The 11,513-nt window shown below is 67.8% G+C and overlaps 2 protein-coding genes across 2 annotated transcripts in view; both read right to left on the bottom strand.

Moving 5' to 3' along the window:
• IFITM10 (interferon induced transmembrane protein 10) overlaps positions 1-2,501 on the bottom strand; it is a 10,200-nt gene extending 7,699 nt beyond the window's left edge. Inside the window, exons 1-3 of the mRNA XM_040465813.1 lie at positions 2,363-2,501; positions 1,925-2,053; positions 4-83 (exon numbers count right to left, since the gene is read on the bottom strand). Of these exons, the coding sequence (XP_040321747.1) occupies positions 4-83; positions 1,925-2,053; positions 2,363-2,501 (348 nt within the window). The remainder of the gene's footprint in view (positions 1-3; positions 84-1,924; positions 2,054-2,362) is intronic.
• Positions 2,502-3,716: 1,215 nt separating this feature from the next.
• Positions 3,717-11,513, bottom strand: part of CTSD (cathepsin D) — an 8,263-nt gene continuing 466 nt past the window's right edge. Inside the window, exons 2-8 of the mRNA XM_040466244.1 lie at positions 9,245-9,368; positions 8,603-8,721; positions 7,407-7,627; positions 5,452-5,574; positions 4,941-5,085; positions 4,758-4,856; positions 3,717-4,603 (exon numbers count right to left, since the gene is read on the bottom strand). Coding sequence (XP_040322178.1) covers positions 4,436-4,603; positions 4,758-4,856; positions 4,941-5,085; positions 5,452-5,574; positions 7,407-7,627; positions 8,603-8,721; positions 9,245-9,368 — 999 coding nt within the window. The 3' untranslated portion in view covers positions 3,717-4,435. The remainder of the gene's footprint in view (positions 4,604-4,757; positions 4,857-4,940; positions 5,086-5,451; positions 5,575-7,406; positions 7,628-8,602; positions 8,722-9,244; positions 9,369-11,513) is intronic.

Below are 11,513 nucleotides of genomic sequence, written 5' to 3'. Positions count from 1 at the left end.
CACGGCGCCGGCGGCCGCAGCCACCTCCCCGCCTCCTCCCACCCGCAGGGTGGGGGCCTCAGGCACCGGCCGGCAGCCGGACCCTGGGGAGGGGGCGCAGAGCCAGGGGTGAGGGCTGTGGGGGGCTCCGGGACGGGTCCTCCCACAGGGCCACCCGGTGTCCTCTCCTGCTGTGTCTCCCTCGCCTCCCTCCCTGTCCCTCCCTCTTGCTGAGCCCCCAGGCCCACCCCTGTCTGTCTCTCCAGGAGGGAGCCCCTTCATCCTCCTGCTGTCCCCCTCTGCCCCACCGTGGCCGCCGGCAAGGCTGTCTGAGCCCTTCCCCTCCGCTGCCCCTCTCTGACTGCTGTGTCCCTCCCCTCCCCACATGTCCATCCTTGCCCCTCCTGGAGTCCTGGCCTCACCAAGCACCCAGCCCACGCAGAGCCCCCCCGGTACTCTGGCCCGTGCCCCTCACCCAGCCCAGCCCCCATCTGCTCTCCTGTTCTCGTGCATCCCTCGCCAAAACCAAGCCCCTCGAAGGCCCCAGGTCCCCGGCTGTAGCGCCTGCCGGAGCAGGGTGCACCTCACTGAGCCCCCATCCCGTTACCCACCTCTGCACAATGCTGCCACGGACCGGGTCCCCAGCCCCAGAGGCCACCAAGTCCAGGCCTTCCCTGAGCCGTGCTGGCTGGCCCCCATGTGGCCCTGTCCTTTCTGGGCCCACCCTCGTGGAAGCTCCAGACCCCCTTTCCCCAGGTCTGACCCCACACAGCCCAGCCCCGAGCCCCGAGCCCCGCCTCCTCATACAGTCCAGTCTCCAAGGCCGTGACCTCTCACCCGTTCGTCCCCTCTGCCCGTGGGGCCAGATGTCCTTGTCCAAGCCCCTAATGACACTTATCTGCTTGGAGACAAGTCCACTCAGCTGCCCATGCCTCTCTGCCAGCCCTGCCTGGCCCACCTGGGCCTGGTCCCCTGCAGATGCCCCTTCCCCTAATCAACACCGGCCCACCCGGCCCAGCCCCTTCTGGGAGCCTCCATTCATGCCACACCCTCTCATTCCCTCTCACACTTGTCCCCAGCTGACCTCCCCTTCCTGCAGAAGTCCCAGCGGGTCCGTCTGCAAGGGAGAAGCCCCGGCCCTCTTTGCCTCTCCCGGAGCCCCTCACCTCACCATGCAGGTGGCCTCCGAGCTGGGTTCTCTTTACCAACCCAGCAGCCTCCACAGAATCCAAAGCCCCCCAGAAGTTGTGTCTATGCACCGGGGCCCCAGGTTTCCTTCCCCAGCTCCCTCCAGGTCCCTGTCCTCCTCTGAGGCCCCGACTGCACCCAGAGCCTCTCCTCTCCTAAAGCCCCCTTTTCCTCTGACCAGCTCAATCTGGTCAATCCGCCGTCTCCACGACCCTCTCTCCTCTGAGCCTGGGCCTTCCCAGGGGCCCCTTCTCTCCGGGAATCCTTGCCCGCCTCTGCCCCAGTCCTCTGCCAACCCCCTGCTCTCCCCGAACCTCTGTGTGCTATGAGCCCTAGGCCCTCTCTGAACCCTGGACAGGCCCCACCCCCTCTGCAGCCCTCCCTTTTCCAGCCCCGCCCCCTGGCCTCCCAGGCCCAGCCTCATCCATGGCCTCAGGAACCCCCAGAACCTCCAGGAGGCTGACAAAACCCTCTGTGAGTGGGAGAGGTCCCAAGCACCAGGGCCACCCTCCATCCTGGCCCACGCCCTGGGCACAGCTGGACCCAGACCAAGAGCCCCCGGGCATGAAGGTGATGGGGACTGTGGGGGGACCAGGATTCAGTTCTCCTTCACGCGACACCCACTGCCCCCTTGCCAAGGGCCCTCGCTTGGGGGCACCTGGACCCCCAGGCCTCAGGAGGCGCCTGACCTAAGGTGTGGCCCGCCTGCGGTCTGCAGCCACACCGCCGGGTCCCCCGGGGCCCAGCACTGCCTCACCTGCCCCAGGCCCCGCCCCACGCTGCTCTAGGCAGGCAGGCTGCAGGCAGCGGCCAACAGAGCTGGTCTGCACAGGAGTCCTCCTGGCCCCCGGGGGCCTGCTCCAGACTGCCTTGAGGCTGCCTCCTTCTGAGGACCCCAGAACCCAGGGCGGTTGGGGGAAGGGGGCTCCAGCCCCCACGGGCCTCCACCCAGTAGGTGAAGGAAGGGGCTCGATTTGGGGGGGGTGTCCTCCAGGCAAGGGCAAGAGGCAGGAAATGCCCACTGGAGCCTGCGGTGCTGATGCAGAGCCCAGCAAGCCCGCCAGGAAGAGTGCCAGGCGCTGAGCTGGGCACCCCGTGGGTCTCTGCCAGGCCCCTGGCGAGGAGTGCCCTGTTATCACCCATCTTCTAAAGACAGACCAGAGGCTTAAGGTTGGTTGGACCGTAGAGGCTGGACCTGAGCCCGGAGTCAGACTCCGGAGTCCGGAGGACGCCGACCAGCAGCCCAGGCCAGCCAGCCGTAAGGTCCTGGCTCTGGGCAGGGGCGTCAGCACCCCAGTGGCCGGTAGGGGCTGGAGGCCCAGCCTGCGCTCCATCGTCGTAGCGTCGGGGGAAGGGCCGGGGGCATCCAGCGGTGCTGGTCCCCAAGTCCCAGAGAGGGGATGGGGGGGGGGCGTCCTGGCCGAGGGCCAGAGCTGTGTGGCAAGCGGCACGGCGGGTGGTGGGAGACAGAGCCCAGGGCAGCCGGCAGGAGCCGGGCAGTGGTGCAGAGTGCGGCCTCCCTCCCGGCCCGCCCTGATGCCAGGCCTCTCGGCGCACAAGGGCTCGGATGAGGCGGCCCCCCCCCCCGGCAGCCTTGCCAGGCCCTGCAGCTCTGCGACTCCAGGCTCCCCACTCATGTTTCAGGCGCATGTTACCAGCCTCCCTGCGATTCTAGCCGAATGTCTGTTAAAGGTGCCAGTGAGGGCTCGGTTCTGGGGTGCGGCCCCCTGACCCCCTCGACAGCCACGCCCCTGAAGGCTGAGGGGGTACCGGCACGGTGCCGCGTGAAACGTTTGCCGTTTCTTCACACCTGCAGGGGGTGGGCGCCCGGCAAGGGTCCGGAGCCACCGATCCCAGCTGCTCACAAACTCCTATTCATCCCTTAAAACCTCCTGGCCGTGCAGCTGCATCTGGGTAGATACTCCTGAAGGCCCCTCAGGGAACTCCCAACAGGCTGGACCACCAGGAAGGTCACGCCACCTGAGGGCTTCCTAACTGGGACCCCCAAGCCGAGGTCTCAGGACCCCAGGCTGGCCTGCTCTGGTGCCGGCTTCGCACAGAGGCTGCGTTCAGGTGCTGGCTGGGAGCCCCAGGGGGAGGCGGGGTGCCCTTGCCATCAGCCCCACTCAGGCGCCTGTCCTAGACTCTAACGGGTGTGCAGGGGGACCAGGGAAGTCCAGGGCCCCGCCGCTGGCGGAAAGCGTGGCAGGTACTCACCTGGACCACTCTGAAAGCCCCGTCCTGCGGCCTCCCGCCAAGGCCACATCCGGCTGGTCGCAGCCCCGGGCCTCACTACCAGCCCGCTCCCGGCCAGTGGCCTCTCAGCCTCGAGGCTGGGCGGCAAACCAAAGCCTCCAGGGTCCCTTGTGCAGGGCAGGGGGGCTGGGGGCTGGGAGCCAGGGCACCCCCAAAGGCCCCTCCCCGCCCCCACCCCAGCCTGGCTGTGAGTCAGCCCTCTGAAACAGCCTCACACCGGCCACACCAGCTCCTTCCCACGTCCGCATTCAGAACCTCCCTCCCACCAAACACGACACATGCCAACACAGAAAAAAGAGGCCCAAACAACTGTATTTTCACATCAACATTGGCTCCCAGCCACCAGAGACGGTGGCACCAGCCCCCTTCCCCTTTTTCCCCAGCCCTGGACCCACGAGTGCCCTCCTGGACGAGGTCAAGCCCCAGGATGACCCCACACGTGTCACAAGGATGGCTTTGGTCTCTGAGCCCCTACCCTTCCAACCCCTTCCTGCTTGTCCTCGGGCCTCGGCTGGCCCTTCCTCGACGGGCCCACGCAGAAGCACGGGTGGGGCCGGGACCCCAGGCCAGGCAGAAGAGGAACCCAGAGAACAGCCTGGCACAGGGTGTGGGCTCAGTCCAGAGGCCCTGCCCGGGCAGGCAGGCCCCCGGGGCTGGGGAGGCGGGGGACGACCCGGGGGACGACCCGGGGGACGGGTCCTGGGATACAAAGGGGCCGGCTGCAAAGCGGGGCCCGGTCGTCCGAGTTAGTGCAGCGGCTCCGCGCCGATCAGCCCACAGCTGCTGCCCGCACCCGGCCCTCCATCAGACAGACAGACAGACAGATGGACAGACGGGCGTGTGGGCGGGACTTCCACAACCAGGGCTGGGGAAAACCTCAGAAGAAATCGGCGGGCCGGAGGCGCCCGCAGAGCGGGGGTGTGAGTGTGAAAGTGTGTGGTGGGGCGGCCAGGAGGGCGGGGGCGGCCGGCCTCCTCCTCCTGGACTCCCTCCTCCGCGGCGGGCGTGGCGGCTACAGCCTGGTGGCCTCGGCCAGGCCCACCCGGTTCTCGTCCCGGTCGAACACGGTGTAGTAGCGGCCGATGAAGACGTCACCCAGGATCCAGAGCGGCCCACCGGGCGGGGGGATGTCCATACCCATGAAGCCGCTCAGGCATATGGTCCTCCCGCCCTGTGACACCTGGGACGGCCCTGGTGGTCAGCGCCCCGCCCACCTGCCCCTGCCCTGCCCCCCCCAGCCCCCGCTGACCTCGAGCGTGTAGGCCTGCGAAGACAGCTTGTGCCCTGTGCCCTGGTGGTCAGCGCCCCGCCCACCTGCCCCTGCCCCCACTGACCTTGAGCGTGTAGTCCTTCGAGGACAGCTTGTACCCTTTGCCCCCCAGCTTCACAGTGACCTCGGGCAGGGTGGACACCTTCTCGCAGGGGATCATGTACTGAGGGAGGGAAGAGAGTTTAGGTGTGGCCGGTGGTGGGGCGGTGGAGGGCGGCATCCTGCCCACACTGCTGGGCCCACTCACCTCGCCCTGGATCAGCGGCACAGCCCCAATGGCCTTCTGCAGCTCGCGCACCTCGTCCACGGGGCCCACCATGAGGGAGGTGCCCGTGTCCAGGATGGCCTCACAGCCCCCCTTGCACAGAGTCAGGCTGGTGCCCACGTCCACCCTGAGGGGGAGGAGGTATGAGGCCCCTGGCTGGGCTCGGGGGGTTGGCGGGGGGGGGGGGGTCAGTCCTACCGCCAGGGCCGCCTGGGACCCCCGCCTCTTCAGGACCCTCTCTTCCTCTCTTTGGCTGGGGGTGGAGGCCGGCTGGGGCCCAAGAGGCCAAGAGCAGGTCAACAGCCGCCTTTGACATCACGAGCGGGGCAGGGCCCGAGCCCAGGGGCCAGGGGCTCAGCTGGGTGCCAGGAGGTGGGACAGGCACCCAGGGCCAGGGGGGTCCAGGGCCCAGCACGCCCACTTCAGCCTCCCAGCCCCGAGAGCTGGAGCTGCCCAGAGGCTGCGGGGGGGCTGGGAGGGGCCCCACACTCACTGGTCCATGTGGACCTGCCAGTACGCCTTGCGGGTGACGTTCAGGTAGAACAGGGAGCCCTTGTAGTACTTGGAGTCCGTGCCACCCAGCATCAGCTCACCCCCGGGCTGCGCGTTAGGGTCCCTGGGAAGAGAGAAAAGAGGAAGTCGGCCGCCCTTGCCCCTCGAGCACAGGGGACCCCTGCCCGCCCCCACACCAAGCCTCCGGCCTGAGCGTCGGGTGCCACCGGCACCAGCTGGAGCCAAGTCAGAAGCAAAGGGTGAAGGGTGGAGGATGGGGGGGGGGGTGCTCTCCAAAGACCCACAAGGATGGAAGGTTCCGGAAGGGAGGGGACTTCCTTCTCCCCAAGGGGAGGGGCTCCAATCCCACACCCCGTGTGGCCTGCAGGCACGAGATACCGCCCAGACCTCAGGCGCTCCTGGTCTGCCAGCGGAAATGCGCCAGGGTCAAGACAGCGGGCAGACAGGGAAGTGAAAGCTAGGAGCCCAAGGAGGGGACCCTCCTCTGCGTGAAAACAACACAAACCAGGGAGGGCTTGCAGGAGGCGGCACCGAAGTCAGCTCACTCCTGCCCTGGGGCCCGTGCACCTGCTGTTCCAGGGACGCTCTCCATCCACATCCTCACCCAACTGCCCCCACCCCCACATCTCCGCTCAGCCTGCGCTGAGCACCCTCCCACCTCCAGACCCTTCTCCAGACTTAGTGTTTGAGCTCGCGGTCTTCTTCCTGGGCTGTCCCCACACCCAGAAAGCACCAGGCCAAACGTGGCCCTCCCTCTACTACCTGTGGCCTCCAGCCCTCCCCCCTGGCCTTCACCTCCCATCACCTCCGAAATCCCAGACCACGGCCTACTGTCCGCTCCCCACCCGCAGCCCTGCCCCACCTCCCTGCCCTTGTCCGTCGGCCCCCACCCAGCACTGACAGCACTGACCGCACTGTCCGTCCCTGGGCCTGGGCCTGGGCCTGGCCAACCTCCTGGGTCCCCTCCCCCTGTCCACCCACCCTGGGCCCGAGGCTTCACAGGAAAAGACCAGCCTCCAGGGGTGGCTCTGCCCGGCCCGGCCGCTGGGTATTTACACCGACCAAGCTCTGATCAAGGGACAGAGCGCAGCACCCAGGCAGGGGCCAGGCTGAGGGCAGGGTTCGAGCTGGCATTCAGCCAGAAGAGCAAGTGGGCAGGCTCTGGAGGGTGAGGGCTTTGGGGGGGGGGGAGGTGGCGCGGTGACCACCGGTGGTCGGCAGGCTTGCCCGCTCACACGCTGCCCACACGTCCAGGCCTGGCACACCCCCATCAGGGCCTCTGGCACCGCCCTGAGGGGAGAGACGAGGCCCCTGCACGTAGGTGACCCCACCCTCCGTGTGGGGCAAGGGCCACCGGGGTGGGGGCCTTCTCTGCGGCAGGCACGGACACACTGGGGGCTGCTTCCAGATGGCGTGACGGAGGCTGCACTCCACACCAATCTTGGCCCACGGCCGCCTCTAGCAGCATCTGGCACTCAAGGCCCAACTGGGGTCACCTTCCGTGGAAAGCCCCCAGAATCCTCGTCTCCAGAGGCCCTGCTTCAGGTTGGGGCCCACGGCTTTGTCCCCTCTAGGCCATCGGTGACCCAGGGGCCACGTCTTCCTCTCATCAGGCCCAGGGAAAGCCGGGCTGACGGACCCAGGAGGAGTTGTGGTGACTCCCGACCGGGGTCCGGTTCTCCCCAGGCGGCCCGCTGAGCAAGATGCTGGACCCATAGCCCGAGCCGCTCCCGGTGGGAAGCCCGGGCTGTGCGGCTGCCCGTGGGTCTGCAAGAGGGGGGCCAGTCCCGCCTCCGGTCAGAGGTCAGAAGCTGCAGCCCGGCGCCTGGAGGGTGGCCAGGGAGGTGGTGGCCCGAGCCCCCTGCACTCAGCCACGCTGAGCTGGGAAGCGGGGTGAGGACTGGGGCAGAGAGGGGGCCGGCCCTCCCACCCCACCTGTTCAGGTAGAAGGAGAAGATGTTCTTCTCCACCAACTTCTGCTTCATCAGGTTATCAAAGACGGGGAGTACATCGTCAACAGAGATACGGGGGTAGGCCATGCCGAGAATGCCGTCGAACTTGGCTGCGATGAAGGTGATGCCCGGCTGCTTGATGGCCTCACCGAAGATCTGCCTCTCCACCTTGACGCCAGCCACGGTCGGAGTCTGGCAGGGTACCTGCAGGCCGGAGGGGGGTGGTCAGAGGGCCGCAGGGGCCTGCGGGGCCCGACTCCAGGTCCCGCGCGTGCGCTCACGGCCACAGCTCCAATACCCACTCCGTCCCCACGGAGCAGCGGTGCTCGGCCCCCGCCCGCCACTGCGCACCCAGGACCTGAGACGGGCAGAGGGCCCGGGAGAAAGGCTGGCGGCACTGGTGGGACAGGGACGTGGGGTCTGTGCTGGTCGGGGCACCGACTGAGTTGGAGTCAGCTCAGAGGGCTGGGCTCTGTGCTCGGCTCTGGCCTCCTGGCCCCCTCCCCCCGCCGGCCCAGGCCTGCTCCTGCCCTTGGCCTGCCGGAACCCCATGACCCAACCCCATGACCCAACTCAGCAGACTTGAGGCCACGCCGCCCCTCCCCCACCGCGGGCCAGGCAGCTGACAGAGAGGCAGAGCAGGATGTGGGAAGAAACGTCTGTTTGGGGTTGACACCCTGCAACACCGGGAACAGGGGAGCGTGGCAGGCGACATCCTGTTGTGGACCCACAGAGTCCAGGAGGAGGGGACCCTAACAGAGCAGGTGGATACGGGGCAGGGGCAGTGCGCATGCAGGAAGGTCCCCAGCCGCCACGGCCCTCCCCACCGTCCAGACAAGCAGGCCCTGGCGTGCCCTGCAGCCTCCTGGTCTGGCTGGGGCTTCGGGTGCCCAGACGGCCCTCCTGGCGTCCTCCACAGGGGCTCTGGCACACCTCAGCCCTCCCTGACCGGCTCCCCTGCCTGGCCGCCGGCCGCGAGGCTGGGAGGAGGCCGCACCGCCAATCACTCGCTCGCCTGCCGGGTCCCGGTTCCACACCCGTGCCCCGGTGGCTCCACGGGCGTCGAGACCCTGGCTGGCCCGCTCTCCCCCCTTCAACGCTCAGCGGCCCGGCCCTGCGGTGGGGCCGGGGTCATGGGGGGCATCCCAGGGCCCAGCAGCGGCCTCGCCACAGACTCACCGACACGGTGTCCTGGCTCAGGTACCCGGAGAGGCTGCCGGAGCCATAGTGGATGTCGAAGGACGTGCCATTCTTGACGTACGTGCTGGACTTGCCGCTGTTATACTTGTTGTGGAGCCCTGCGGGCAGAGCCACCGTCAGCCCGCTGCCCCCGCCAGGCCCTGGGCGCCTGCCACGGAGCCCCCCCCCCCCCCCCCCCCCCCCCCGGGGCCGGGGCCCGCGGCGCGGGGCCCCCCCCCCCCCGCCCCCGCCAGCCTGGGCCTCGGCCAGCGGTGCTCTGGCCTGGCCTCCTCCACCCTTGGCCACCCCGGGGCCCTGCACAGACACCTGGAAAGCGGGGTGCCCGGGGAGGGCAGAGCGGCCAAGCGCGTCTGGTGGGGCTGAGAGCTGGAAGCCGCACGTCGCCCAAGAGGGGCCGAGGCAGGGCCACCGAAGGCCCAAGGCCTGGCCTGCTGGCCCCCGCACACGGGGCTGCACCCGAGGTAGGGCGGCAGGGCCCGGAGCCCGGGGGAGGGTGTGCGGCCGGGGGTGGGAGGGGGGTTGCATGCGTGTGAGGTGGCGTCCAGGCCGCGTACCCACACCCTGGGGCCCTCCCCTCCCTGCCTGCTCCCTTCGGCCGCACGAGGCAGGACTGTGACTCACAGCAGGCGATGTCCAGCAGCTTGCAGTGGATCGAGGGGACCCACAGGTTGGCGGAACCGGTGTCGAAGACGACCGTGAAGCACTGTGGGGGTGTCCCAATGCCGATCTCCCCGTAGTACTGGGCCTGGGCAGGGGAGGGGCGTGCCTCAGGGCCGCGGCGTGGCGGGGGGCATCCCGCGTTCCCGCTGGGCCGCAGAGGGACCACTGGTTGCCTTGGGAGTCTGACTCTGGAAGGCCCAAGTCTGAGGAGACACTGGAGCCTACCCCCTCCCGCCCCCCCCCCCCCAGCCGCTGGTCCCCATACCCTGGAAGACCCCTCTGCCTCACAGATCCAGGCCCAGAAGGGGAGACTTCTTCCCCAGGATGGGAGCCAAGTCACAGCTCGCCTCTGGGACCTCAGTTCCCACCCTGCCCTTGTCCCACAGGGCCAAGCCTGGAGGACTTCTAGGTGGAGGCTTGCGAACGGCCAAAGGGAGGAGGTGCACCCTGGAGACCGACAGTGTTGGCTCAGAGTCCCTCACTGCCTAGACTCCCTGCCTTCCCTGCTCTGAGCCTCAGTTTCCCCATCTGTACACAGCGGAGGAGGGCAGCCTGAGAAGCCCAGGGTACTTGGCTCAAGGCTCAGGTGACCATGAAGGGGGCACACGCCCCCCCGAGCCTCAAACCTCGTCGTCGATGCTCTCATAGGTCAGAGGACACGAGGGCTTGGATGTGAGATACGAGTTTGAGGCCCCCGGGTCCTGCCGGCCTGGGCGCCCCCGTCCCCCGAGAGGCGGCCTAGACCACAGGTCACCATGGGATTCTGGCTCTGGTCCCTGTGGGAGCCTCTCTGCTGCCACTTGGCTCCAGGGAAAACCCACAGCTGCTGCCTCATGACCAAGCAGAAGTGTCCAGATATGGGGGGGGGGGGGGGGGCTGGGGGATGACTCAGCACATGTGTGTGTGTGCCTGAATTGGGGGACCAGGAGCCGGTCAGTCAGCACCCCCCAACCCCCCCGCCGAGTCCAGTCACATGCCCGCGGGGCCACAGCTTCCTGGCACTGCTGGGGCTCTGGCAAGAGAGGACAAAGGCCGGAGCCACCTGTCCCAGCCACAGGTGGGCCAGAGGCTGGATGGCAGCGAGGAGCGAGGTCCCCAAGACTCAGGGGCGGGAGAGACACAAGGACGCCCACCCGGGCAGCCCCAGAACCTGACCCCAGAGGCGGGACCAGGCCGGGCCAGCTGTGGCGTGCCATGTAGCTTATAAAACATCCCTCAAGGAGCACGGGGCAGGTGCAGGGCTGGCTGCTGGCCAGAGGAAGGAGGCAAGGAGGCGGAACTGGGTCGCGGGTGGCGCCAGGCCTCCCGGCGGGACAGGCACCCCCACAGAAGCTCCAAGGCAGTTAGTTACGCCTGGGCGGGCTGGCCCAGATGACCCACGAGGACCCCACAGCCTCTCGGGGCCTGACGCAGGCTCCTCCGTGCCCAGCTGATGGCCCTGGGCCCAGCCCGGTGATTTGCAGAGGGTGGCCCTGTCCCACAATCCCACAGACCGGCCTCAAGAACAAGGTGGCTTCTGGGGGGCGTGGGGGGCTCAGTCAGTCGAGCGTCCGACTTCGGCTCAGGTCGTGAGGTCACAGTTTGTGAGTTCGAGCCCCGCATCCGGCTCTGTGCCGACAGCTCGGAGCCTGGAGCCTGCTTCGGATTCTGTGCCTCCCTCTCTCTCTGCCCCTCCCCTGCTCGCGCTCTGTCTCTCTCTCAAAAATAAGTAAACGTTTAAAAAAAAATTAAAAATAAGAAAAGAACAAGGCGGCTTCTGAGGTCGGTGATGGTCAGCGGGACGCAGGGGGAGAGGTCATGGAGGGGCCAAGGGCACCCCAACCCACCCTCACCCTACACAAGCAGGCCCTGCAGGGGAGCCGTGCAGACCCCCCAGGACACCGTGCGAGTCCTCCACCTGGCAGGGGTGACAGGAGGGGCACCGCAGGGGAGGATGTGGCTGAGCAGAAGCCCCTCCCCCGCACCGAGCAGGGGGGTTCAGCAAAAGCGCTGCTTGCTAAAGAGCATTTTGGGGCGCCTGGGTGGTTCAGTCGGTTAAGCGTCCGACTTCAGCCAGGTCACGATCTCGCGGTCCGTGAGTTCGAGCCCCGCGTCGGGCTCTGGGCTGATGGCTCAGAGCCTGGAGCCTGCTTCCCATTCTGTGTCTCCCTCTCTCTCTGCCCCTCCCCCATTCATGCTCTGTTTCTCTCTGTCTCAAAAATAAATAAACGTTAAAAAAAAAAAAAAAAAA

Source organism: Herpailurus yagouaroundi, unplaced genomic scaffold, assembly GCF_014898765.1.
Source record: "Herpailurus yagouaroundi ecotype Mexico unplaced genomic scaffold, PumYag 569, whole genome shotgun sequence".
Lineage (NCBI taxonomy): Eukaryota > Metazoa > Chordata > Mammalia > Carnivora > Felidae > Herpailurus > Herpailurus yagouaroundi.
This window is presented reverse-complemented; position numbering and strand designations above follow the sequence as displayed.